Source organism: Pelodiscus sinensis, chromosome 30 (genome assembly GCF_049634645.1).
Source record: "Pelodiscus sinensis isolate JC-2024 chromosome 30, ASM4963464v1, whole genome shotgun sequence".
In the NCBI taxonomy this organism is placed as follows: Eukaryota; Metazoa; Chordata; order Testudines; family Trionychidae; genus Pelodiscus; species Pelodiscus sinensis.
In genome coordinates, this window is record NC_134740.1 from 6587301 (window position 1) to 6612697 (window position 25397).

At 58.8% G+C, this 25397-nt stretch overlaps 1 protein-coding gene across 1 annotated transcript in view; it reads left to right on the forward strand.

The window, feature by feature from the left end:
* Nucleotides 1-10666, forward strand: part of LOC142821246 (uncharacterized) — a 161449-nt gene extending 150783 nt beyond the window's left edge. Inside the window, exons 2-3 of the mRNA XM_075912089.1 lie at nucleotides 7016-8660; nucleotides 10608-10666. Coding sequence (XP_075768204.1) covers nucleotides 7664-8660; nucleotides 10608-10666 — 1056 coding nt within the window. The 5' untranslated portion in view covers nucleotides 7016-7663. The remainder of the gene's footprint in view (nucleotides 1-7015; nucleotides 8661-10607) is intronic.
* Nucleotides 10667-25397: the final 14731 nt, after the last annotated feature.

Consider the following 25397-nt stretch of genomic DNA (forward strand, 5'->3'; position numbering starts at 1 on the left):
CCCCAGGCTCCAATCCTTCCGGAATTCAAACCGCTGCTGAGCTGGGAAGCTCCCGAGGAATAACAAAAAGGACTGCGGTGCCCATATGTATGGCAACGGGTGGCAAAGCTCAGCCTGGCTGCTAGAGTGAGGTGTAACTAGGGTGTTTTCATACACTTTCCTGTGGGTTTTATCAGCCTAATCTGTGGGGAGATTGGCAGGGGGTGAGGAGAGGCGGGAGCAGCGGAGCGAGGGGCACAGAGTGTGGCAGGGGGCAGGGAGAGCTGTGGGCCTGGCTGGCTTTTTCTAACGCCGCGCTCGGTCCCTGCCCACATCTGTGTGTGAGGGAGCCACAGGCAGGAGCTCAGGAGTCCGATTTGGAAATCCCAGCCCTGAGCCGGGTCTCCAGCCGTAGCTGACTGCAGTTTGCTCAGCCATTGTCAAGGCCATGCAGGTGCGGCGGGGTTAAAAGCTCAGGGCAGAATTTTGATTCACCCGGATGCCAGTTCTCAACCCCGTTCCCTCTGCCGCACGGTCACTGCTGCCCCCAGGCGGCTCAAGGCAGAGGGTGCAGGCTGGGTTCTTGTAGAATCTCTACCACGTTTTGTGTCACTGTGTGTCCCTAGCACAGTAATAGCGGGCGGTGTCCTCCAACTTCAGGCCGGTCAGTTGCAGGTACAGCAGGTTTTTGGGATTGTCCCTGGAGACGGTGAAGCGCCCTTTGACCGAATCTGTGTAGTGGGTTGTTTCTGAATCGTGTCTGATCCGGGCCATCCACTGCAGCCCGTTCCCGGGAGCCTGGCGCACCCAGTTCATCGAGTAGCTGGAGAAAGAGAATCCAGCGGCTTTGCAGGACAGTGTGAGGGACTCGCCTGCTTTTCTGAGTCCTCCATGTGACGGCGCGTTGGGGGTTCCCCGTCTGCTGCACCCCGAAATGGTACAAACAGACTGCACCAGCCAGCGGAATTGAGGGTGGTTTATTGCTCCTCCAGCACAGCGCAGCACAGATGTAATCTGGTTACAGGAACTGGGGCTAAGAGGCCTCAGTGCCCCCCCTTGAGATAGGGGAGTCCCAGCCCCCTCCCCAGCTCCTTATTCCCTGCCTTCCAGCCAGGAACTAACTAACCCTCTTCCAGCCCTGCCCCCAGCCTGGGCAGCATTCCACCTTCCTTTGTTCCTCTCCATGGGGGGTGTCTGGCCACTGGTTCAACAAGTTCGGCATTACCTCTGCCTAGTGAGGCTTTCCCTGCTGGGTCTTGCTCCAGACAGCAGGGGTCACCACATCCCAGCAAGTACCCCCACTACGTCACACTCCCCCAGACTCCATCAGCTCCCCATCGCACCGGGCATCTGCGAACATAGAACAAGCCAGTCAGGCACCCGTCGCGCACACAGAACCGATCGGAAAACGGGTGTAATTCACCGGCACAAGAACGCACTGGAGAGAGCTGTTAGCAAGAGGAGAAAACTCCGCCCGGACAGCATGATAAACGGAGTGAAGTAGAAGAAATAGGCCCAGATTTGCAGACGGGGGGGGGGGGGGGGGCCTGGAAAGTGTCTCTGGGCGCTTTGGATTTAAGCACAAGCCTTGGCCATGGATTTGCATGATATGCTAGCGGCCCGAGGCGGGACTGGAAGGCCCCGTGGGTATAAAGTCCTGAGCTCCTGGCGGGTTTACACACCGACTTACAGCCAGGAAGGGAACCGCGTTGGTTTCACGCGCCCCGGCCCCACCCTGCGGCAGGTCACAGGAGAACACTGCTGTGATCACTGGGACAAAGCGCATCCCCGCAGGGCCTGGCGCTGGAACGCGAAAGGGTTAAAATCAGCCGGTGATTTGGGTGCCGGCCCTGCACTGAGCCCTGGGTGCGGGTAGGAACGTGCCCTGCCTGGCTTAGGGCCACACGGGCGCTTTGGAAAACCTGGAGTCAAACCCTCGCTCTGCCTGACAGGTTGCCTCTGCCGAGTGGAAACGGCTCTGAAGTGATTGGTCCCGGAAGCGAAGTGGGTGGTAGGGAAGCGATGGGAACTAGTCAGAGAGCGGGGGTGCTCGGAACACTCACCGCAGGGACTTGCGAATGAGCCAATAGCGTGTGACAGGCTCCTGCGTCTCGCTCCCTCTGCCACTCGGCATCTGGTTAGCGCGGGACAGACTCGTTTATTAGCTCAGACATTTAGTCTCATTGGCCCTTATGGGGAGGGGTTCTTCCCTTCCCCTGCAGGACCTGTGCAGAGCCCAGAGAAAACGGCTGTGACTCTTCTTTGTGTCTGCGGTGGGGGTTTAAAAAAATTTTTCTCAACAAAAAATCCTGGCAGCCGGGGCCCCGTCGGAACTGTTCGAATTGGGCCCCGCACTTCCGAAAGCCGCCCCGTCTGGTGTTTCCGCTCCCCCCTTTTCTTTAACTCCTGCATTCAACCTCACGCTTGTTCGGAATTTTAAAGGTTTATTTATTTTTGGTTGAGGGGAGAAAGCGTCACCGTCTCGCCTAGTGAATCGTCTGCTCTAACCTTGCAATGGCCCCCTGCATTTGTGACCCAAACCCCTAAGTTCCGTGCGAAAGGGATTCCAGCCCCTGAGCGAAGGGCGCAATCTGAGCTGCGGACGCCTCTTAGAGGGACATCAAATACCTTCAGAAGCGGCCCATTGAGAGCATTTGGTGGGTAAATTCGGATTTCTCTTAGAGTAGGTGTGCAAGTGCTGAGGGAAATGGGGAATATCTCTGTCCCTGCTATGGAGCGTGAATGTTTTGTCTTGGACAGTGAAGTGGAACTTAAAGGAAGCATCCAAGATGGGCGCCACGGTTTAGCTGGCTAAAGAGCCTGTCTCATAAACAAAACATTCTGGGTTCAACTCCCACTGGTGTTTTGTAGTCTTCGCTCTCATTGTCTAAATACTGCCCTGGGGAAAAAGAGCCAGCACTGGTCATCAACCAGACATGATCGCGCACGGCTGGAGCGTTCGGGACCCTGATGGCCGGTATCGAATAAACTTGGATTTATTCTCTAGCCCCATTCAGTGTATGTCCAGGGGTATCAACACACCACCTCAATTTGTGCATAAAAACAGCTTCTCCTTTTGTGCCAAGCATCCGCTGCGCTCTGTGGCACTGTGTGTCTCTCTGGCGCAGTAATAGGGGCCGCTGTCTGCAGCTGTCAGCGAGCGGAGCTGCAGCGAGACCTGGTTTCTGGCGGTGTCTGCAGAGATGGTGACTCGGCCCTGGAGAGACTGGCCGTAGCTTGTCTCTCCTCCGTACGGATACACCCGCCCTGCCCACTCCAGCCCCTTTCCGGGGGGCTGCCTGAACCAGTTCCAGGTGTAAAGCTGAGTAGAGATGGAGAACCCGGAGACAGCGCAGCTCAGGGTGAGGGTCTCTCCGGGCTTCACCGCCCCCGGGCCAGACTGGACCAGCTGCACCTGGGAGAGGACACCTGGGGAAAGGGAAAGAAAGCGAGGGATGATTTAGCCACTGAACTTCTCTTTGCTGAACGCTAATTTCCCCTCTGGCCCCACGGACACTCACAGCGGGGGGCGGCGAGCAGGGCAAGGAAAAGCAGCAGAGCTTCCATTCTCGTTCCCAGGCACTGAGGGCAACTCCCGAGCGGGCAGGGCCGAGGAGGTCTGTGTCTGGGCAAAGACTGAGGCTCCTAGAACCAGGGGCTGGTATTTAACCCGGCAGCCCAAGACAGGGATTTGCATGCGGGTTCCCCCAGCGGCTATAAAGGGAGGCAGGGAGCGGTGCCTGGTGAGAAGTAAGGTTACACCCGTCTGCATGTCCCAGAGCCAATTCAGGCTCAGAGGATTCTTTTGAAAGGACAGCTCTGGTCTGTGGCTCCAGCCTCCCAGCCCCCCGGGCATCGCTGCCAGACAGACCCAGCAGCGAGGCGATGGCCCGAGAGGTGGCTGCAGTCTGCCCCCCTGCCAAAGAGAGAAAGAAACTGCTCTATAGTGCAGAGGTCCGTGGCTCTGAGGCTAAATCAGCCTGCGAGGTGCTGCGGTGCCCGGCGATGGGTTTGTGCGATTGTGGAGCTAAGACGTTGTGACGTAGTGGGGGTACTTGCTGGGCTGTGGTGACTTCTGCTGTCTGGAGCAAGACCCAGCAGGGAAAACCTTATTATGCAAAGGTGACTCCATACTGGTTGAACCAGCCAACCCCCCATGGGGAGAAAAAAAGGGAGGTGGAATGCTGCCCTGGCTGGGGGCAGGGCTGGAGGAGAGGTGGTTAGTTCCTGTCTGGAAAGCAGGGGAGAAGGAGCTGGGGATGGGGCTGGGACTCCCCCTTCTCAAGGGGGGCACTGAGGCTTCTTAGCCCCAGTTCCTGTAACCAGATTACATCTGTGCTGTGCTGTATCCTGGAGAAGCAATAAACTACCTCCATTCTACTGGCTGGGGGAGTCTGCTCGTGCCATTTGGGGGTGCAGGAGACGGGGGACCCCAACGCGCCATCACACCCTGTTTAAGAGTTAAAGCCTGATGAGGGAGATTCTGTTTACACACTTGTGGGTATAGATCCAGTTGCTGGGCCTGGCGCGGGATTCCCTTGGGAAGTGCTGCCCCCGCGCGGCAAAAGGGGGGAACGATTCTGCCCCTTGGATTTTTGTATCAGCGGGTTGGAATCCCCCTCGCTGTGCGTCTCGCACAGAAATAGCGGGCGGTGTCTTCGGGTTTCAGGCCGGCCATTTGCAGGTGCAGGAGGCTGTTGGGGTCATCTCTGGAGACGATGAATCGCCCTTTTAGTGAGTCGCTGTAGTATGTGCTCGAGCCGTGAATCAGGGCGAGCCACTCCAGCCCCTTCCCGGTAGCCTGTCTAACGCAGCCCATATTGTAGCTGCTGAGGGGGAAGCCGGAGGCTTTGCAGGAGAGGCGCAGAGAGTCTCCGGGCTTCTTCACATCCCCTACGGACTCCACCAGCTGCTGGCACCGGGCCCCTGGGAACACAGACAAGTTATCTATATTGGTATCCACACAAGGAAATTTAATATTCTTCTGCTGTTACACAGAGGAAGATAATACCTCCCCAAGCCACTACAGCGACACATAGATGGAGCAAAAATGTCATGATTCCTGGTGCTGGCGGGGAAGGTTCTCAAAGGACTGGCTGGTCACTTATTGAGGTGGGTTGCGGATTGTCTCTGCAGCCTGGGCAGAGGCCGGGACAGATTTAAACAGGACGCTGCCTACCCCATTTGCACACTCAGCTGTTTATAAGAGCCCCGCCCTGCTCCAGACAGTGATGGGCTTAACTCGCCCTGGGACTCCAGCTGCAGGAGTCAGACTATCCCGGCCTGGGTGTCTGTGCAGCGCCGGGCTCAGGGCACTCGGATGTTCCTGACACTTTCCCCGCAGTCCAGGGGGAATTAACCCTGCAGTGACTGTGTTTCTTCAGCTGGTAACAACCAGCAGCGCCGGGCACAGGGACGATCCTGACACTTTTGGACCCCTGGAAGGAATGAACCCTGCAGTGACTGTGTTTCCTCACACCGGAATTGAGAGACTGGCACTTGCCACGTGATATGGGAGCCAATGGCCTGGCTCTGAAAGCCCTTTTGGGAGAGCATCTATCTATGTGCGGGCAGGGGGTTCTTCTCTGGGCTACTCCGTGCCTTTGTAGCAACAGCGCCACCTGCCTATAAAGACGGGGCACTTTCTCTACAGGAGATTTTACTGGATACGGGGGACTGATTCCAATGGCTTGTGCACCTGCCCTCTAACCTGGCCGGAGATAGGGAACCAAAGAGCTGTGGGGCTCTCCCGGGACTGTGCTGCACTTTCTAGCGAGCCCCGCAGCTCTGTCCATGGGCTCTGGAGGCTTCTCCCCCACAGGGAGCACTGGGTATGCAGTCTGGAAACCCAGAGTCAGCGAGACCTTTCTCAGGGCTGCTTCTGGCTGGAACCCACAGCGACCAATGCCCGGCTGTTCCGTTCAGCACCGCTCCTCCCCGCTCTGCCCTCCCTTCAAAGTCCTCCCCGAGTAGCGCCCTTTGTCTCTGACTCGCTCTCCACCCGCAGGCGCGTTCCAGGAGCCTGTGACTGGCAGGGCCCCTCGCTCCCAACGGGGTTGGTTAAAAGGCGTCAGCAGCCAGGGCCCCTCCCCCGCTGGAGCTGTGGGTGAGCGTCGGAGGCAGGGCTCTGGCGATGGGTCCGGTCCTGGGAAAGACCCACATTTCCTGCCCTTTGCTCCAGCCACATCCAGCTTCTCCAGCGGCTGCGATGGCTCCGGTCCCCTCCAGCTGGAGTCTTACCCTGGAAAGCGAATTAGGCACTTAGGGTTCTAACCCCCTTTAGTTGTCTCTGATTCTAAGTCACTGAGAGGGCGTGAAATTACCCAGGTTCACACAGGCAATCTCTGTCCGGGGTGAGTGCGGGATTAACAGGAGCCCTGGGTTCTCTCACTGGAGGTTTGTGACGGGCTGTATATACGCTTTGTGTCACTGTGTCCCGAGCGCAGTAATACGTGGCGGTGTCATCGGCTCTCAGGCTGCCCAGCTGCATCCAGGCCGTGGTTATGGAGTTGTCCCTGGTCATGGTGACTCGCCCCTGGAAGGCCGAGGCGTAGCTAGTGCTACCATCGCTAGGACAGATGATTCCCACCCATTCCAGGCCTCTCCCGGGAGTCTGCCGGACCCAGTGGATGCAATTGCTGGTAAAGGTGTAGCCGGAGGTTTTACATGTTGTGACGTAGTGGGGGTACTTGCTGGGCTGTGGTGACCCCTGCTGTCTGGAGCAAGACCCAGCAGGGAAAACCTCGCTAGGCAGAGGTAAGGCCAAACTGGTTGAACCAGTGGCCAGACACCCCCCATGGAGAGGAACAAAGGAAGGTGGAATGCTGCTGCCCTGACTGCGGGGGCAGGGCTGCAAGGGAATTTAGTTTGTTACTGTGGGAGAGCATGGAGGAGAGCCTAGGAGTTTAGGGGCCCAGTCTCCCCCATCTCAAGGGGGCCTGAGGCATCCTAGCCCAGCTCTGGGACCAGACTACATCTGTGCTGTGCTGTATCCTGAAGAGGCAATAAACTTCCTCTATTCCACCGGCTGGTGAAGTCTGTTTGTGCCATTTCGGGGTGCAGGAGACGGGGAACCCCCAACGCGCCGTCACACTGGTGTCAGAAGTGGGATGCACTGCACCCCGTGGATGGAGCTTCCAGCGGCAAGCGACAAGGCGCAGTAGAAGCAAGAGCCCTGGAGCCAGGCGTGCTGGAGACAGAGCGAAGCGGTTCCTGGGAATCGTGGGGCGCTGCAGCACTAGACTGGTGAGTCTGCACCGAGGGGCCCAGCGGGCAGATGGCCTACGCCCGACTCTTGAAGGCAGAGCTGGTGGGGCTGTGCAGAGAGAGGGGCTTGCCTGTGCAGAAAGCAACCAAGGCCCAGCTGATTACCCAGCTGGAAGAGAATGACCAGCCACAGGGCCAGGATCTTGTCCCCAGGGGAAGCAGCCAGACCCCCCCTGAGAGTGTGTCAGGCTCAGAGAGGGGGAGGAGCGCTGGAACCCACCGGAGAGATGAGACAGCGTCTCCCGGGAGGCCTGCAAGCCGTAGCCCATCTAGGGCAGGGGCCAGCCCAGCGGAGCTGCGGCGGCTGGAGATCCAGCTGCGGATCAGGGAATTGGAAGTAGAGGACCGAGAGAAGGACCGCCAGGACCGAGAGAGGGAGCGCCAAGATCGAGAGAGGCAGCGGCAGCATTAGCTGGCCATGGCAGAGCGGAGAACCTGCGGGGCCCCGGCTGCGCCAAGAGTGGATGGGCCCCAGGGTCCCGGGGCTGCCAGGCGCTTGGAGAGGCTCACGGTGGCCCAATTGAAGGACGTGGGCGACATAGACGGGTTCCTCAGTGCCTTTGAGAGGGCCTGTGGACTGCAACGGGTTCCCCCAGCTGACTGGCTGCAGGAGCTCATCCCCACACTGAACCAGGAGGCGGCCGGAGTGCTCAGTCAGCTGGAGGACCTACAGCCAGGGGATTACAACCGAGTCAAGGAGGCCCTGCTGCACAAGTTCGGGCTGACCCCCGAGATGTACAGGAAGAAGTTCCGGGGGGTACAGAAAGGGCCACGGGAGACCTATGTGGACCTGGCCTCCCGCCTGGCGCAATACTGCCGCAAGTGGGTGTCTGGAGTCGGAGCCCAGACCGCAGAGGAGCTGCTCAAGCTGGTCATGATGGAGCAGTTCTATGAAGTGTGCCCACCCAAACTGAGGCTGTGGCTCAAGGACCGGAGACCAGAGAATCCCCAGGAGGCTGGGAGACTGGCGGACGAGTTCACGGAGAGCCGGTCCGGGTGTGAACGGGAGTCCCGGAGAGAAAGGGAACCGCGCAGAGACCGGATCTCGGCTGAGCGACGGGGGGAGTCAACTACGGGGCGAGACCAAGGAACAGGTCGTCTGCGCCCCAGAGAACCAGCCAGGGCCTGGACAGAGACAGCCCAAAGCCTAACTTGCCATCGCTGTGGGCAAAAAGGCCACAAGAGGGCTCAGTGCACCAGGTCCCAGGACCGGGGACTTTCCAGGGTTAACTGGCTGGGGCGGGAGGAAGGGCAGGCTGCCCCAGAGGCAGGGGCTGGCAGGCAAACCTCAGCTCAGAGAGAGGGGAAGGATGCTCAGTGCACCTCCCCTGGGAGGTCTGATTCTCAGGAGGCGGATTTTTCCGTGTACCGGGTGGGGGCAGGACGGCCCCTGCGGAGCGAGTGCCTCTGTGACGGTGAGTTGGGAGACTTCCCCGTCTCCTGCACCCCGAAATGGCACAAACAGACTTCACCAGCCGGTGGACTAGAGGAAGTTTATTGCCTCTCCAGGATACAGCACAGCACAGATGTAGTCTGGTCGCAGAGCTGGGCTAGGATGCCTCAGGCCCCCTTGAGATGGGGGAGACTGGGCCCCTAAACTCCAGCCCCTTCTCCTAGGCTCTCCTCCATGCTCTCCCACAGTAACTAACTAAATTCCCTTGCAGCCCTGCCCCCGCAGTCAGGGCAGCATTCCACCTTCCTTTGTTCCTCTCCATGGGGGGTGTCTGGCCACTGATTCAACAAGTTTGGCCTTACCTCTGCCTAGCGAGGTTTTCCCTGCTGGGTCTTGCTCCAGACAGCAGGGGTCACCACAGCCCAGCAAGTACCCCCACTACGTCACAGTTCTCCCCCCTCCGAGAGCGAACTGAGCAGGGTCACTCCGCTCGTGACCTAGGGAAGTTCGGGTCCTCTGCGTGGGAACCCGCCCCGGGGACATGGGTGCTCCCCTTGACTCAGGCCGGCCGTGGCAAGGCCCCACATGAGCTGGCTTCCCTCTGTCCACTCGCCGCCCCGCTCCAGGGCGACTGGCGCAGGCCTGTCCTCGGGGGTCACACCCACCCTTCCGCTGGCCTTGATCTCTGGCCAGGGTCTCTCGGGTCGGGGCCATGAGCCCAGTGAGCCTTCTCTGGACAGCCAGGGCAGCTTCCACCCCCGAAGCTCCATCCAGGGAGGTCTTCCCCTCCCATAACTCTCTCAGCAAGCCCAGAGGGTCCTCTATCTGGGGTAGAGACCCCCAAGCCGCTTTCCTCCTGTCTTGGGCCTTCCCGCCCCTCTGGCAGGAGTCACAGGACCGGCAGTACCGCTGCACGGCTGTAAAGATTTCCGGCCAATAGAAGTGCTGGAGCAGCCTCAGCCGGGTGCTCCGGATCCCCCGGTGGCCCCCAACGGGGACATCGTGGGCCAAATACAGCAGCTTGAGGCGATACTTTCGGGGGACGACCAGCTGCCGCTGGACCCCCCATGCCCTCGCATTCGTGGGGGGAAGCCATTCACGGAACAGGAGTCCACGCCCCCGCAGGAATCTCTCCTGGCCACCTCTCCCCCGGGGCCGAGCTGCACGGAGGCCAGCCTGGTCCCTCAGCCTCTGCAAGGAGGGGTCTGCCTGCACCTCAGCCTGGAATTCAGCTGCTGAGGCAGGGATCGGGACCTGTTCCCCACCTTTGCCTAGGTCTGGAGTCCCAGCCTGGCTGGACCCCGTGTCCTCTGGGATGGGACCCTGAGAACGCTGCCCGGAGTCGATCCCTGGACCCAGGTTGTCAGCCCCCCGCTGGCTCTGGCGCCGGGTAGTGACTAGAGCCCGCTGGGATTCATGGGGCCACTCCTCTAGGTCATTCCCCATCAGCACCTCGGTGGGCAAGTGCGGGTGCACACCCACTTCCTTGAGGCCCTCCTTGGCCCCCCATTTCAGATGCACCCTGGCTACAGGCACCTTAAACGGGGACCCGTCTATGCCCTTCAGGGTCAGCTGCGTGTGGGGTAGTATCCGCTCTGGGGCCACTATGTCGGATCGGGCCAGAGTCACCTCCGCCCCCGTGTCCCAGAAGCCCGTCACCTTCCTACCATCCACCTCCAGGGGTATGAGGCACTCGCTCCACAGGGGCCGCCCTGCCCCCACCCGGTACATGGAGAAATCCGCCTCCTGAGAATCATACCTCCCAGGGGAGGTGCACTGAGCATCCTTCCCCTCTCTCTGAGCTGATGTTTGCCTGCCAGCCCCTGCCTCTGGGGCAGCCTGCCCTTCCTCCCGCCCCAGCCAGTTAACCCTGGAAAGTCCCCAGTCCTGGGACCTGGTGCACTGAGCCCTCTTGTGGCCTTTTTGCCCACAGCGATGGCAAGTTAGGCTTTGGGCTGTCTCTGTCCAGGCCCTGGCTGGTTCTCTGGGGTGCAGAAGACCTGTTCCTTCGTCTCGCCCCGTAGTTGACTCCCTCCGTCGCTCAGCCGAGATCCGGTCTCTGCGCGATTCCCCTTCTCTCCGGGACTCCGGTTCACACCCGGACCGGCTCTCCGTGAACTCATCCGCAGGTCTCCCGGCCTCCTGGGGGGTCTCTGGTCTCCGGTCCTTGAGCCACAGCCTCAGTTTGGGTGGGCACGCTTCATAGAACTGCTCCATCATGACCAGCTTGAGCAGCTCCTCTGCAGTCTGGGCTCCGACTCCAGACACCCACTTGCGGCAGTATTGCGCCAGGCGGGAGACCAGATCCACATAGGTCTCCCGTGGCCCTTTCTGTACCCCCCGGAACTTCTTCCTGTACATCTCGGGGGTCAGCCCGAACTTGTGCAGCAGGGCCTCCTTGACTCGGTTGTAATCCCCTGGCTGTAGGTCCTCCAGCTGACTGAGCACTCCGGTCGCCTCCTGGCTCAGTGCGGGGACGAGCTCCTGCAGCCAGTCAGCTGGGGGAACTCGTTGCAGTCCACAGGCCCTCTCAAAGGAGCTGAGGAACCCGTCTATGTCGCCCATGTCCTTCAGTTGGGCCACCACAAGCCTCTCCAAGCGCCTGGCAGTCCTGGGACCCTGGGGCCCATCCACACGTGGCGCAGCCAGTGCCCCGCCGGTTCTCCGCTCTGCCATGGCCAGCTCATGCTGCCGCTGCCTCTCTCGATCTTGGCGATCCCTTTCTCGGTCCTGGCGGTGCCTCTCTCGGTCCTCTACTTCCAATTCCTTGATCCGCAGCTGGATCTCCAGCCGCCGCAGCTCTGCTTGGCTGGCCCCTGCCCTAGATGGGCTGCAGCTTGCAGGCCTCCTGGGGGAAGCTGTCTCATCTCTCCGGTGGGTTCCAGCGCTCCTCCCCCTCTCTGAGCCTGACACACTCTCAGGGGGGGTCTGGCTGCTTCCCCTGGGGACAAGATCCTGGCCCTGTGGCTGGTCATTATCTTCCAGCTGGGTAATCAGCTGGGCCTTGGTTGCTTTCCGCACAGGCAAGCCCCTCTCTCTGCACAGCCCCACCAGCACTGCCTTCAAGAGTCAGGCGTAGGCCATCTCCCCGCTGGTCCCCTTGGTGCAGACTCACCAGTGTAGTGCTGCAGCGCCCCACAATTCCAGGGAACCGCTTCGCTCTGCCTCAAGCATGCCTGGCTCCAGGGCTCTTGCTTCTACAGCGCCTTGTCGCTTGCCGCTGGGAGCTTCAACCACGGGGTGCAGTGGATCCCACCCCTGACACCAGTGTGACGGCGCGTTGGGGGTCCCCTGTCTCCTGCACCCCGAAATGGCACAAACAGACTGCACCAGCCGGTGGAATAGAGGAAGTTTATTGCCTCTCCAGGATACAGCGCAGCACAGATGTAGTCTGGTCACAGAGCTGGGCTAGGATGCCTCAGGCCCCCTTGAGATGGGGGAGACTGGGCCCCTAAACTCCAGCTCCTCTCCCTAGGCTCTCCTCTATGCTCACAGACAGCCAGCAACCAACTAACTAACCCTCTTCCAGCCCTGCCCCCCAATCAGGGCAGCATTCCACCTTCCTTTGTTCCTCTCCATGGGGGGTGTCTGGCCACTGGTTCAACAAGTTTGGCATTACCTCTGCCGAGTGAGGCTTTCCCTGCTGGGTCTTGCTCCAGACAGCAGGGGTCACCACAGCCCAGCAAGTACCCCCACTACGTCACACCAGCTACCCCCAATGGGGAGAAACAAAGGAAGGTGAATGCTGCCTCTGGCTGGGGGGCTGGGCTGGAGGAGAGTTAGTTAGTTTCTGTCTGGGAGCATGGAGGAAGCAGCCTCAGCAACAGGCTGAGTTAACAGTCACTGCTAACCCCTGCGTGCCCCTCCTGCGCCCATAGGGGGAAACTGATCGGGAGACACAAAGCAGAAGGCATTGCTGCTCAGTGTCCCTACAGACTGCTGCTCCTCTGCCCCCCACACTCCTAGGGCACTAGGGCTACCTGTATCTAGGTCATTTCCCTGCCTGGGCTGCAGCAGCTCCTGGCTTTCACAGCTCAGCCCAGGTGGTGAAAGTGGCCTGGGTGTGTTGGGTGTCTAGCGGGGGAACAGTTAACAGAATCCCCAAGTGGCCAAACCCCAGACATAAGCTGCCCCCACACTCAAAGGGATCCATCCCACTGTCTCATCCCTCAAATTGCACATAGATACCTCTAGGGCTGGAGTTAAACGTCTATTAAATTGCGGTGAATGTGAAAACCCTAAAAGATTTTACACAGCATAAAAAAGGTATTTACATTTTATTGGCAGGAAAAGAGAGCGGGGCGTGTGAGACTCGCTCATGTGTCCCAGAGGAAGCTAAGGCAGGTTTGTTCACAAAGGGAGCCCGGACGCTTTGCTACGAGCTGGTGCCTGATTTCAAGGAGAGGAGATTTATTGGAGTGAGTGAGTTTGGGGCTGTGTCTTACTGCGTGGGAGCAGCGTTCTGTCTCCTTCCCCCTCCAGCCCGGCTCTGCTTCGCCCTGAGCATCAACCTCTCCGCGGAGCGATTCCAATGGCCCCGCCCTTTCCTAGAGCCCTCAGACTGGTGACCACCCCATTGGCCTGCGAGCCTGAGCTGGGCTGAGTGACGTCATAAAGGGCCGAGGGGCGGGACCTGTTATCTCCAGGGTGACTCTGTTTCAATTCCGACACAGAGAACGGCCCTAGGTCAGTGACCCCGCCCCGTCGTTCAGTCACCCGCACCCCGGGCTCAGCATTGCCCCGGGCCTGGCCTCGGGCTCCACTTCTCCCTTCAGCGGGATACGGAGGGAGCCTGGCGCTCAGAAGCTGCGGGGCGGAGACCACCGCTGAGCCCTGCACAGAACGAGGGGGACTGTGCAGGTGACACCAGGTCTGCACAGATTGGCACAGACGCTCGCAGGTGAACGGGCCGCCACCTTCCCCGGAGCGTGTCCGCGCTCAGCTCTGCACATCCCGGAATCGGCCCCTGCCTCTCAAAGCGATTCTCACGGAAACAACTCACTCGGGTTTCGCGGCAGCCGCTGAAACAGGCCTGTTCGGACAGGGAAAGTGGGTGGTTCTGGGGGCAGTTTTAGTAACTTTTCTGGGGATGTTTCGCATGTTCTAGCTATTGTGTGTCTCTGGGAAGGGGGTAGGCACAGGGGATCTCCAATTACCCTTCGCATTCTGGCCTCCCTTGGCTGTTTATCGGCCGCTTCCCCTTTTTGTGCCAGCCTCTCCTGTGCTCTGTGTCACTGTGTGTCTGGCGCAGTAATAGGTGGCGGTGTCTGCAGCTGTCAGCGAGCGGAGCTGCAGGGACAGCCCATTTCTGGCCGTGTCTCTGGAGAAGGTCAGGCGGCTCTGCAGAGCCGGGGTGTAGCCTGTGTTCCCCGCAGAGTTTATGTACCCGAGCCACTCCAGCTTTTCGCTCAGAGGCTGCCGGACCCAGTGCCAGGCGTAGCTGCCGTCAGTGATGGAGACCCCGGAGACCGCGCAGCTCAGGGTGAGGGTCTCTCCGGGCTTCGCTGCCCCCGGGCCGGACTGGTCCAGCTGCACCTGGGAGCGGACACCTGGGGAAAGCGAAACAGGAAATTAAAGCCTCGATTCTGCGTCTTAGGGCCTGGCCCTTCCTCCCGAATCTCCCGCGGACACTCACAGGGGGCAGCGGCCAGGCACAGCGCGAGCAGGAGCCATGATTCCATGTTGCTCTTCGTCTGCAGCCCGGACCGAGGCAGATGCGGGCCAGGCGCTGGGCAGGCGGATCCTTGTGAGAAGCCGGGAGCTGCTCTTTAACCAGGCAATGGGGGCCGGAGATTTGCATAAGACGCCCCAACCTGCCCCCGCCCTTCTTGAAAAGGAGCCGGAACAAGGTGCGATCCTCAGTGGGGACCAACCTTCAGTGCGGCTGGAGTGCTGTGTGGGGGATGGGAGAGTAGCCCCACCCTTCCTCAGTGGGACTCGGTCATACACATCACAGCAGTGACGCTGCGAACTGGGGTAGGCACAGAACATAAAAAGAAGGGAACTACAGAGGACGGGAGTCTCCTAGGAACATGGGAAGGCTGGTTTGAGGAGCACTGGCAGCCAAACAGTTTGGGGGAAAGGGAACTGGGCCCTGAGAAAAGACACAGTTTCTGGGATATGGTGCAGTGGCAGTGTGACATAGTGGGGGTACCTGGCTGGTTTCTATGCTGCTGGCTCTGGGGTGGCCCCACTGGCTGCCGTGGGTACCACGACCCAGCAAAACAGGATGAGTCACTATGCAAACCAGTGGCCAGACACCCCCCATGGAGAGGAACAAAGGAAGGTGGAATGCTGCCCTGGCTGGGGGGCAGGGCTGGAAGAGGGTTGGTTAGTTAGTTGCTGGCTGGGAGCATGGAGGAGACAGCCTAGGGAAAGGGGCTGGAGTTTAGGGGCCCAGTCTCCCCCATCTCAAGGGGGCCTGAGGCATCTTAGCCCAGCTCTGTGACCAGACTACATCTGTGCTGTGCTGTATTCTGGAGAGGCAATAAACTTCCTCTATTCCACCGGATGGTGCAGTCTGTTTGTGCCATTTCGGGGTGCAGGAGATGGGGACCCCCAATGCACCGTCACAGGCAGGAAAGAGGAAAGAACTGGAAACAGGATTCTTTCTATTAGGAGCTTTTTAAACAGACACACAAGGCACTGGCAATCTGTAGAACTCCTTGCCAGAGGATGTTGTGAAGGCCAAGATTATAACAGGATTAAAAGGAGCTAAATTCATGGAGCATAGTCCCATCAGTGGCTATTATCCAGGATGGGAGGAATGGTGTCCCTGTCCTCCGTTTGTCAGAAGCTGGCAAAGGGTGACAGCCGATGAATCACTTGATGATTCCATGCTCTGTTCACTTCCTCTGGGGCACCTGGAATTGGTCACTTTGGGAAGACAGGATCCTGGGCTATTGGACCTTTGCTTTGACACAGTCTGGCACGCTTATGTTCCAGTGTGTGCTGGGAGCGCTGCCCCTGGCAAGGTGGGAGGAGGCCTCGGTGATGTTTGGGCTCCTGGGAAAGGCAAAGGTGCCGAGAGCTCCCGGCGGTGGCTGGACGCAGGCAGGGAAACGTCCAGCCAAGAAAGAAAGAGGAATCCGGGTGCTAGGGGGAGACGGAGTCATCAGAATGTTGGCTCTGCCCCTCGGTTTCTCTTCAGTGCTGGGAGGGGTGGGGGAGGAAACTGGGTGAGGGGAGACGCTGCAGGGTCCGGGCTGGGTGAGAACAGGGCTGCGGTGGCTGGGACAGGGAAGAGTCCTTGGTGGGTAAAGAACAGGTTAGGAACTATTTAGAAAAACTAAACGTACACAAATCCATGGGTCCAGACTTAATGCACCCAAGGGTACTGAAGGAGTTGGCAAATGTCATTGAGGAGCCTTTGGCCATTATCTTTGAAAAGTCGTGGAGATCGGGCGAAATCCCGGATGATTGGAAAAAGGCAAATGTAGTGCCCATCTTCAAAAAAGGGAAGAAGGACGATCCAGGGAACTATAGGCCGGTCAGTCTTACCTCGGTTCCTGGAAAAATCATGGAAGGGATCATAAAGGAGTCCATTTTGAGACACTTGAATGAGAGGAAAGTGATCAGGAATAGTCAGCATGGATTCACAAAGGGCAAGTCGTGCTTGACCAATCTGATTAGCTTCTATGATGAGGTAACTGGCTCAGTGGACATGGGAAAGTCAGTGGATGTTATATACCTTGACTTTAGCAAGGCTTTTGATACGGTCTCCCACAATATTCTTGCCAGCAAGTTAAGGGAATGCGGATTGGATAAATGGACGGTAAGATGGATAGAAAGATGGCTAGAAGGCCGGGCCCAGCGGGTAGTGATCAACGGTTCGATGTCAGGATGGAGGTCGGTTTCTAGTGGAGTGCCCCAAGGTTCGGTTCTAGGACCGGTTTTGTTCAATATCTTTATTAATGACCTGGATGAGGGGATAGATTGCACCCTCAGCAAGTTTGCAGATGACACTAAGCTAGGGGGAGAGGTAGATACGCTTAAGGGCAGAGATAGGGTCCAGAGTGACTTGGACAAATTGGAGGATTGGGCCACTAGAAATCTCATGAGATTCAACAAAGACAAGTGTAGAGTCCTGCACTTGGGACGGAAGAATCCCAAGCATAGTTACAGGCTGGGGACCAACCAGTTAAGTAGTAGTTCTGCAGAAAAGGACCTGGGGGTTACAGTGGATGAGAAGCTAGATATGAGTCAACAGTGTGCCCTTGTAGCCAAGAAAGCTAATGGCATATTAGGATGCATTAAGAGGAGCATTGCCAGCAGATCCAGAGATGTCATTATTCCCCTTTATTCGGCTTTGGTGAGGCCACATCTGGAGTACTGTGTCCAGTTCTGGGCCCCCCACTACAAAAAGGATGCGGACGCATTGGAGAGGGTCCAGCGGAGGGCAACCAAAATGATTAGGGGTCTGGAGCATATGACCTACGAGGAGAGGCTGAGGGACTTGGGTCTGTTTAGTCTGCAGAAGCGAAGAGTGAGGGGGGACTTGATAGCAGCCTTCAACTTCCTGAAGGGAGGTTCCAAAGAGGATGGAGAGAGGCTGTTCTCAGTAGTGACAGATGGCAGAACAAGGAGCAATGGTCTCAAGTTGTGGTGGGAGAGGTCCAGATTGGATATTAGGAAAAACTATTTTACTAGGAGGGTAGTGAAGCATTGGAATGGGTTACCTAGGGAAGTAGTGGAGTCTCCATCCCTAGAGGTGTTTAAGTCTCGGCTTGACAAAGCCCTGGCCGGGTTGATTTAGATGGGATTGGTCCTGCCTAGAGCGGAGGGCTGGACTTGACGACCTTCTGAGGTCTCTTCCAGTTCTGATTCTATGATAAGGGGATGGTTGGATGAAATAACATGATCTTGGTAACTAATTGACCGTTCATTTCCAGTTGGAAATAGGTCAATGGAGGGATGATAGGAGTTGCTATAGGGAACTTTCTGGGTGTCTGGCTGGTGAGTCTTGCCCACATGCTCAGGGTTTAGCTGATCGCCATATTTGGGGTCAGGAAGGAATTTTCCTCCAGGGTAGATTGGCAGAGGCCCTGGAGGTTTTTCGCCTTCCTCTGTAGCATTGGGCACAGATCACAGCTGAAGGACTCTCTGCATGTTGGGGCCTTCAAAGTATTGGAAGGCTTCAATATCTGAGACATAGGTGAGAGGATTATTCTAAGAGGGGTGGGTGAGATTCTGTGGCCTGCACTGTGCAGGGGGTCAGACTAGATGATCATAATGGTCCCTTCTGACCTTAAAGTCTATGAGTCTATGAGTCTGGGTCGAACCCTGGAGGGAGACGCGCAGCAGCCGCTGCTGGTGAGGAGCCTTCCTTATGTAACTTGCCAGTGTGTGACGTGGCGGGGGCGGGGTTTGCTGTCCGTGCCGGAGGGAAGGAGGCCTGGGCTGGGCGGGTTTGACCGGCTGGGGGGGGGGGGGAGCTGGACCAAGCCCCTCCTGCTCCTCACACACAGGCCTGGGGGCGGTGCGAGGCAAAGGGGGCAACTGCCTCAGGGCCCGGAGATTCCAAAGGGCCGGGGGCGCCCCGCCTCCACCACCGATACTGAAACCGAAGCAGCAGGGGCGGATGAGCGTTTTCCGGGGCACCGTTTCGCGGCCCCCCCCCCCCCCGCTTGACACGGCGCATGTGCGGGGCCTCTGGAAGTGCGGGGCCCGGGGTAGCCGCCCCGCTCGCCCTGCCCTATATCCACTACTGCAGGCAGAGCAGCAGCAGAGAGAGACCCGGGCCCTTTAAACTGACCTGGGAACCCCGGGGAGGCAGTAAGAGCCGCTGCGAGGGAGGCGGTCTGGACGGCGCTGAAGACTGCCCCCAGCCCTACTCCACCCCTCCGAGGCTACACCCCTCCTGGGATCACGGGTCTGCCCCTCACCTTGCCCAGGGGCCCCGCAATTCATTCGCCCCCAAATCAGAAAACCGAGGAGACACTCCCAGGCGAACAGATCCTACTGCCCGGCCATGAATCGATCTCTGCCCCCTCCTAGAACCAGGGCCCGATTAACTATTCCGGGGGCGAGTAGATTTTTCAATGGGGGGGCAGACTCTCGAGTCGGGCCAAAAGGAGGGTTCAGAGACAGCGGGACACCTGCTACACTGGACACTTCCTACATCAGTCGGGCCAGGCGGGAGACCACAAAAGGGCCACGCACCGTGTCCACAGCAGCCGCGATAACACCAGCGACCCGAGCCCGCGGGCGGAATAACGGGAATAAAATACCTGCCAGAGTCACTTGAAAGACACCCACATGGAGCCAAAGGGCTCTTTTTCCGCTGTGGCCGGGGACAGTTCTCGGGGGTTGGCTGGGCACAGACACCAAGGGGCTGCGGATTGTCGGTCAGGGCGCAGGGAGGCAGAGAGTGGGGCGGATTTAATCAGGAACCGCGCACCCCTATTTGCATGGCCCATGGGTCTGGGCGCGGTGCGAAGCTCGGGTCGGCTGGAGCAGGGCCCCTCGCTGTGAGCACGAGGCTTTCTCTGTGAGTTTCCTCGGTCCGCAGCGCCGAACTTTGACCGGCCTGGACTTTCCCTGCTGACCGCCGGGGCAGGTTTGTGTCTGAGCTCCCAGCGGCTTCTCCTGCCCGTGTCCGGCGCCGCGGCAGCTGACGGGGTCCGCGGGCTGCAGGCGGGTCAGTGCCGGGAACCGAGGGGTTCACACTGGCGGGAGGTTGTGTTAAGGTCCGTGTGTCTCTGCTGCCCCCTCGCGGGTACCGGGGGAAGGGCGGTTCCTCAGCCTGAGTCTGCATGATCAGAAACCTGTTTCGTGTCACTGTGTCTCCCGCACAGTAATAGCGGGCGGTGTCCTCGGGCCTCAGGCCGGTCATTGGCAGGTACAACGTGCTCTGGGAATTGTCCCTGGAGATGGTGAATCGGCCTTTCACGGAATCCGGGTATGCGGTCCATAAACTGGGGTTTATATAAGCGACCCATTCAAGCCCCTTCCCGGGAGCCTGCCGGACCCAGTCCATATAGAGGCTGCTGAAGGTGAAGCCGGAGGCTTTGCAGGAGAGACGCAGAGAGTCTCCGGGCTTCTTCACATCCCCTCCGGACTCCACCAGCACTTGGCACCGGACACCTGCAAATACAGACCGGTTCTTAATATCGGTATAAATCAGCCCTAACGCACCATTCCTCCAACTGGGCCAATGATTCAGAACAAGAAAATACCTTCCGAAGCTGCTGCGAGGAAACACAGGAGCCAAATTCTCATTGTCCCGGGTGTGGGCGGGAAAAGTTCTCAGGGGACTGCGAGATAAACGCGGATTTGTCCCGGCACGTGCAGCCTGGGCAGAGCGAGGGGCAGATTTAAGCAGGACGCCGACTCCCTCATTTGCATACCCCGTCTTATAAGAGACACGCGCTGCTCCTGCCAGGGATCTGACTGACTCGCCCTGGGGCTCCGGGTGCAGGAGTCAGACTGCCCCGGCCTGGGTGTCTGTGCAGGGCCGGGCATGGGGTGCTGGGATCCTCCTGACACTTTCGGTCCTGGAGGACTGAGCAGCTCCCTGCAGTGACTGTGTTTCCTCACACAGGGACTGAGGGGCTGGTGACTCTCGGGTGATTGGGGGGGGGAGTGATCGCTTGAGCCCCCTCCCATGCGCGGAGGGGCCTGGCAGCGCCGGGAGGTGGCTCACTGTCCGGGGACTGGCCGTGCCCACGAAGCCAGCTGGCTAGGACCCCGCAAGGGAGGGGAGATTTCCCGCCGCGCGGAGAGGTTTTGTGGCGGAAAGTGTCCTTAATGAACCGGGCTCTTGCCTTGGAGCAGCTGCGGGGAGGAGGGGGAAGAGGGGTCGTGTGAGCGTCAACACCAAGGCATTTCCTCAATTCATGATTAGTAAGCCGCGACGTGTAGACAGAAGCTTTCTCCTTGTCGTGTTCACCCCCCTTGTCCTTGTGCGGCAGGAAAACTGCGGTTTTCAGAGCCCGTCCCCGCGGAGTAACACTGAGGGATTCCAATAGCGCTAGTGCTACTAAATACAAACAAAATAAAATAACAAACAACAAAACACTTCACTTCCCAGGCACTAGAACCATCTCGCTGCAGCCACATTCCATTCCCACGGCCACGCGTGTTCCACTCCACATCCCGTCCCCAGCCCACGCCGTCCCATCCACACCCCGGCTGATGTTAACACTCCGCTTCCTGTTTATGTTCCCTTTCCTGATCCCCCGCACACTCCCGATCCCACTTCCCATCCCATTCCTGTTCCAGCGCGGACGGAGACTCCCGCCCCCATTCCCGGCGCACCAACGCCGGCCGGAGCACTGAGTCCGGGACTCATTCCCATCGCTGGCAGCTTACGGGCGCGGTGTGCGTGTCCGCAGCGGGGTGTGGGTCAGGGTAGAGGTCACACAGGGGGCAGCACGGCCTGCAGGTGCGCAGGGGAGAGGCCGCTGCCCTGGGACAGAACATCCCGGGATTGGTGAGTTTTGGCGGGGGAAGGGACGGGTGGGGGGGGGGGGGAGGCACTGGGGGCTGTGGAGGGGGAGGGGAGGAGACTTTAGAAGCCGGTCAGTGTCTGAACAGCTGGATTCTTACGGCTCGTTCTTACTCGCGGGCCTGGGGCGCCACCTGGCGGAGCAGCCTCGTGCCGCTGCCGGGGAAGGTTTTTGTCTGAGCTGTGGCTGGTTTTCACTCGCTGTGGCGGCTGCACAGTAATACCGGGCGGTGTCCTCTGGCTCCAGGCTGCTCATGTCTAAATAGGCCTGGCTCAGGGAGTTGTCCCTGGAGGTGGTGAATCGCCCCTTGACAGACTCCGCGTAATATGCCTGACTCCCATCGTAGATTATCACAGAGACCCACTCCAGCCCCTTCCGGGGAGCTTGTCGGAACCAGTGTAAACCGAACTGGCTGAAATCGAATCCGGAGCCTTTGCAGGTGAGGCGCAGGAATTCTCCGGGTTTCTTGGTGTCTCCTCCGGACTCCACCAGCTGGGCCTGAGCCGCAGCCCCTGGGGATAGAAAAGCGCAAGTACAACTCAGGGAACCCCGCTCCAGCCATGGCTGAAATGTGTTAGCTCTGCTGCGGCTCGTCGGATTCCGGCTTCTTTCCCTCTTCCTGCTGCTAAAGCTGCTGAGTGGGACACTCCCACAGACCATTAAACACCAAGAGGATCTCCATCCCCTCTCCCCCTCCCCCCAGGAAGCACAGACCTCGGGCAGCTGCCCCAGTGAGGAGGAAAAGCAGCAAGAACATGACACGCGTTGGCGGGAGGAGGTCTCTAGAGAACTCGGGCGAGCTCTGGGAGCGGCACGTTCTGAGCCCGAAGGGAGCCGCAGGCTTTAAGCTGCGAACGCCCTGACTCGATTTGCATCCCCACCCTCTTAAGGCGTAGCCCCGGGGCTGGGATTGCAGTTCCCGCTGAGCTCCCTAGCTAGGGCTGGGGGGAGGCACCATAAGAACATAAGAGTGGCCATTACTGGGTTAGACCAAAGGTCCATCTCACCCAGTATCCTGTCTGCCCACAGTGGCCAGTGCCAGGTGCCCCAGAGGGGGTAGACTGGAGACAATGATGAAGCCACTTGTTTCCTGTCATCCATCTCCAGCCTCTGACAAACAGAGGCCAGGGGCAGCATTCCTTACCCCCTGGCTAATAGCCTGTTATGGACCTAACCTCTATGAATTTATCTAGCTCTTTTTAAACTCTGTTATAGTCCTAGCCTTCACAGCCTCCTCTGGCAAGGAGTTCCACAGGTTGACTCTGAGCTGTGGAACAGCAGGAGGGAAGCACCAGTTGGGGAAAGAAGTGAGTTCACACTGCTTTACAGCTCAGGGTTGATCCACGTCAGTCATGCAATATAGAGCAGGAGCAATGGACAGACAGAAAGACAACCTTGGGGAGGGGGGTCGTGATGGCATGTTGGGGTTTTCCACCTCCTGCACCCTGTAATGGCAGGGACAGACTCCACCAGCCAGTAGAATAGAGGGTGTTTATTGCTTCTTCAGGATACAACACAGCACAGACATAATCTGGTTACAGGGCAGGCCTAGGATTCCTCAGCCCCCCCTTGAGATGGGGGAGCCCGGGCCCCTAAATTCCATTCCCTTTCCCTAGGATGTCTCCTCCATGCTCCCAGACAGAAAGTAACTCACTCACTTCCAGCCCTGCCCCCAGCCAGGGCTTCACTCCCCTTCTTCCCATTGTTCTGCTCCCTGGGGAAGAACTCACCAGAGAGGTTTGAAGCCCCCTTGCATAATGACTCATCCCCTGCCCTGCTGGGCCATGCTGCAGACAGCAGCCAGTGGAGGTCACTCACAACCCACTGCCCAGCCTAGCAACCAGCAATGTATCTCATAGATCCTGGGGACGCTCTGACCGACTGGGGAAATGAGATGAGGTTGTCCCCAAGGCGTATCCCGTGGCCAGAGGGGGCGTATCCTGGGCGCCAACATATTCCATAAGGGCAGTGCCGGACACACACACACACACACACACACACACACACACACACACACACACACACACACACACACACACACACACACACACACACACACACACACACACACACACACACACACACACACACACACACACACACACACACACACACACACACACGGCTGTGGTGCAAACAGCCAGAAGCTGGCTCGGAGATAGGAAAAGAAGGGTGGTGGGGGCGGGGAAGGGGTGAGGACGTTTTGATCCAACCAACCCACCCAAGGGAGCGGACGGTAACGCACCATTTCAGAGCGGGAACAAGTAACGTCTTTGTATTGGCTATAAAAGGAGGTGTGGGAAGCGGGGTGTGTGTCTGAGCTGCGGGGGGTGGGGAACAGAAAGGCTGGAGGGACCCTGAGCCGGGCCATTGTCACGGGCACGGATGTGCGGGTGTAGCACCGGGCAGTTCTGTGTTTGGGCAGAGACCGAGGCTCCTCCGATTCGGGGCTTGTATTTGAAGAGGAACCCGCTGGGCAGGGATTTGCGTGGGTGGGTCCCAGCATCGATACAAAAGCGGACAGCGCGTGCGCTCTGCCTGCACGTGGGGATCGCTCCGTGCGACACAACCCGCCCCGCTCCCAGACAGGGAGAGCAGCTCCGCGAAGTGAGCAACCGCGCCCTAAGGCAGGTATATGGACGCTGGGAACTAAGTTTAGAGAAACAGCGTTTGGTCATTGAACCCTCCCAGCGAAATGTCAGCGCGGGACGCGCCTTCTTAGGGCCGAAGGAAAATTTGGAAGGGAAAAATTATCCGCCTTCTGCTGCGGCTTTGGTGGGGGATTCAGAGCCCAGATGGCAGGCAAGTTCAGTGGGCCCTGGGCCTTTAACCCCCTGACCCCAGCTCTTCAGTCTTCCCCCGCGTCCGGGCCTGAAGGCTTCGTTCCACTCGGTGGGTGACGTGGAGCCTCTAGGCTGCTGTTACCGCGCCGGGGGGGGGGGGGGCATTGGCAGAGAGTTAAAATGTTGTTTTCCACCCGCCCCCCTTCGCTACTTTTCAGTCTGTCGCCGAGGATGGGCGGGGCTGTTCGCTCATTGGCGCCCCCTACTGGGGGACTGGAGAGGAGGACTCTGCAGCCCCCTCCACCCCCCACACACTGATGCTCCCTTCGCATTCATGTTAAAAGAAGAGAATGACTATTGGGTGGGGTAATTTATTCATTTAAACTGCGATCTTTTGTTCCTAGGAAAATGCTCTTTGCCGGGAAAGCCGGGCCGGATGGGAATTATTCAGCTAACCCGAGAAACAGACAAAGCAGCAAAGCAGCGCAGGGAAGCAAACAAAGGCGTTTGGGGAGCGGGGAGTTAGTGCCCAAAGCGGAGAGATCAGAGTCTCTGCTGGGATGGGTCTGGCCGGGTGACAGGAGGGGGGATCCCAGCCTGGGGAATGGAGGAGGGGCCTGCGCTGAACCCCAGTGAAGCCGGTGGGGGAATCTGTGGCCGGTGTTACGCAGAGAGCCAGGCCAGATCCTCACACTGCTCCTCCCACCCCCCATCTCTGGATCTCCCCCCCTCCCCGCTCATCCATCGTCTCCAGGAGAGCAGGGGAGGGGGAGGGGCTCACATAGGAACGCGCTGGCCTGGGGGGGCTCGTGTCCCTCTGTCGCAACAATCGCACCGGGGCGGGGGCAGAACGTGAGAAGTCGAAGGGTTCGCTGCTGCCGGCGCGTCTCTCAACCCCGAGCCAGTTTTCACTCCCGGGCCTTGGGCGCCCCCCGCGGCAAACGGCTTCTCCGGCCCCTGCAGGGAAACGTTTCTGTCTCGCTCAAACCGGCTTCTTCTCACTGTGGTGCCAGAACAAACAGTGATAGCGGGCGGTGTCCTCGGGCTTCAGGCCGGTCATTTGCAGGTGCAGCAGGTTGTTGGGTTTGTCCCTGGAGATGGTGAATCGGCCTTTGCCTGTGTCTGCGCAGCTTGGACCCGACCCACTTGCCGGGAGTCTGAGGGGCTCAGATATTGTAGCTGGTGAAGGTGAAGCCGGAGGCTTTGCAGGAGAGGCGGAGAGAGTCTCCGGGCTTCTTCACATCCCCTCCGGACTCCACCAGCTGCACCTGGGATCGGACACCTGCGAATAAGGGGTTAGAAGAACTGGTATAAAAGTAGCAATAATTGCCTGGGCTTTTGGATCTGTCATTTGATTAGGGGCCCAAAATACCTTCCAAATCCTCTACAATGAAAACAGTCGCGACCCAAAGTCTCATTGTCCCTGATGCTGGAGGGAAAGTCACTGCGGATTGTCTCTGTGGGTGCAGAGTGCAGAGAGAGGCACTGATTTAAACAGGAACCGCTCACCCCTATTTGCATGGCCCG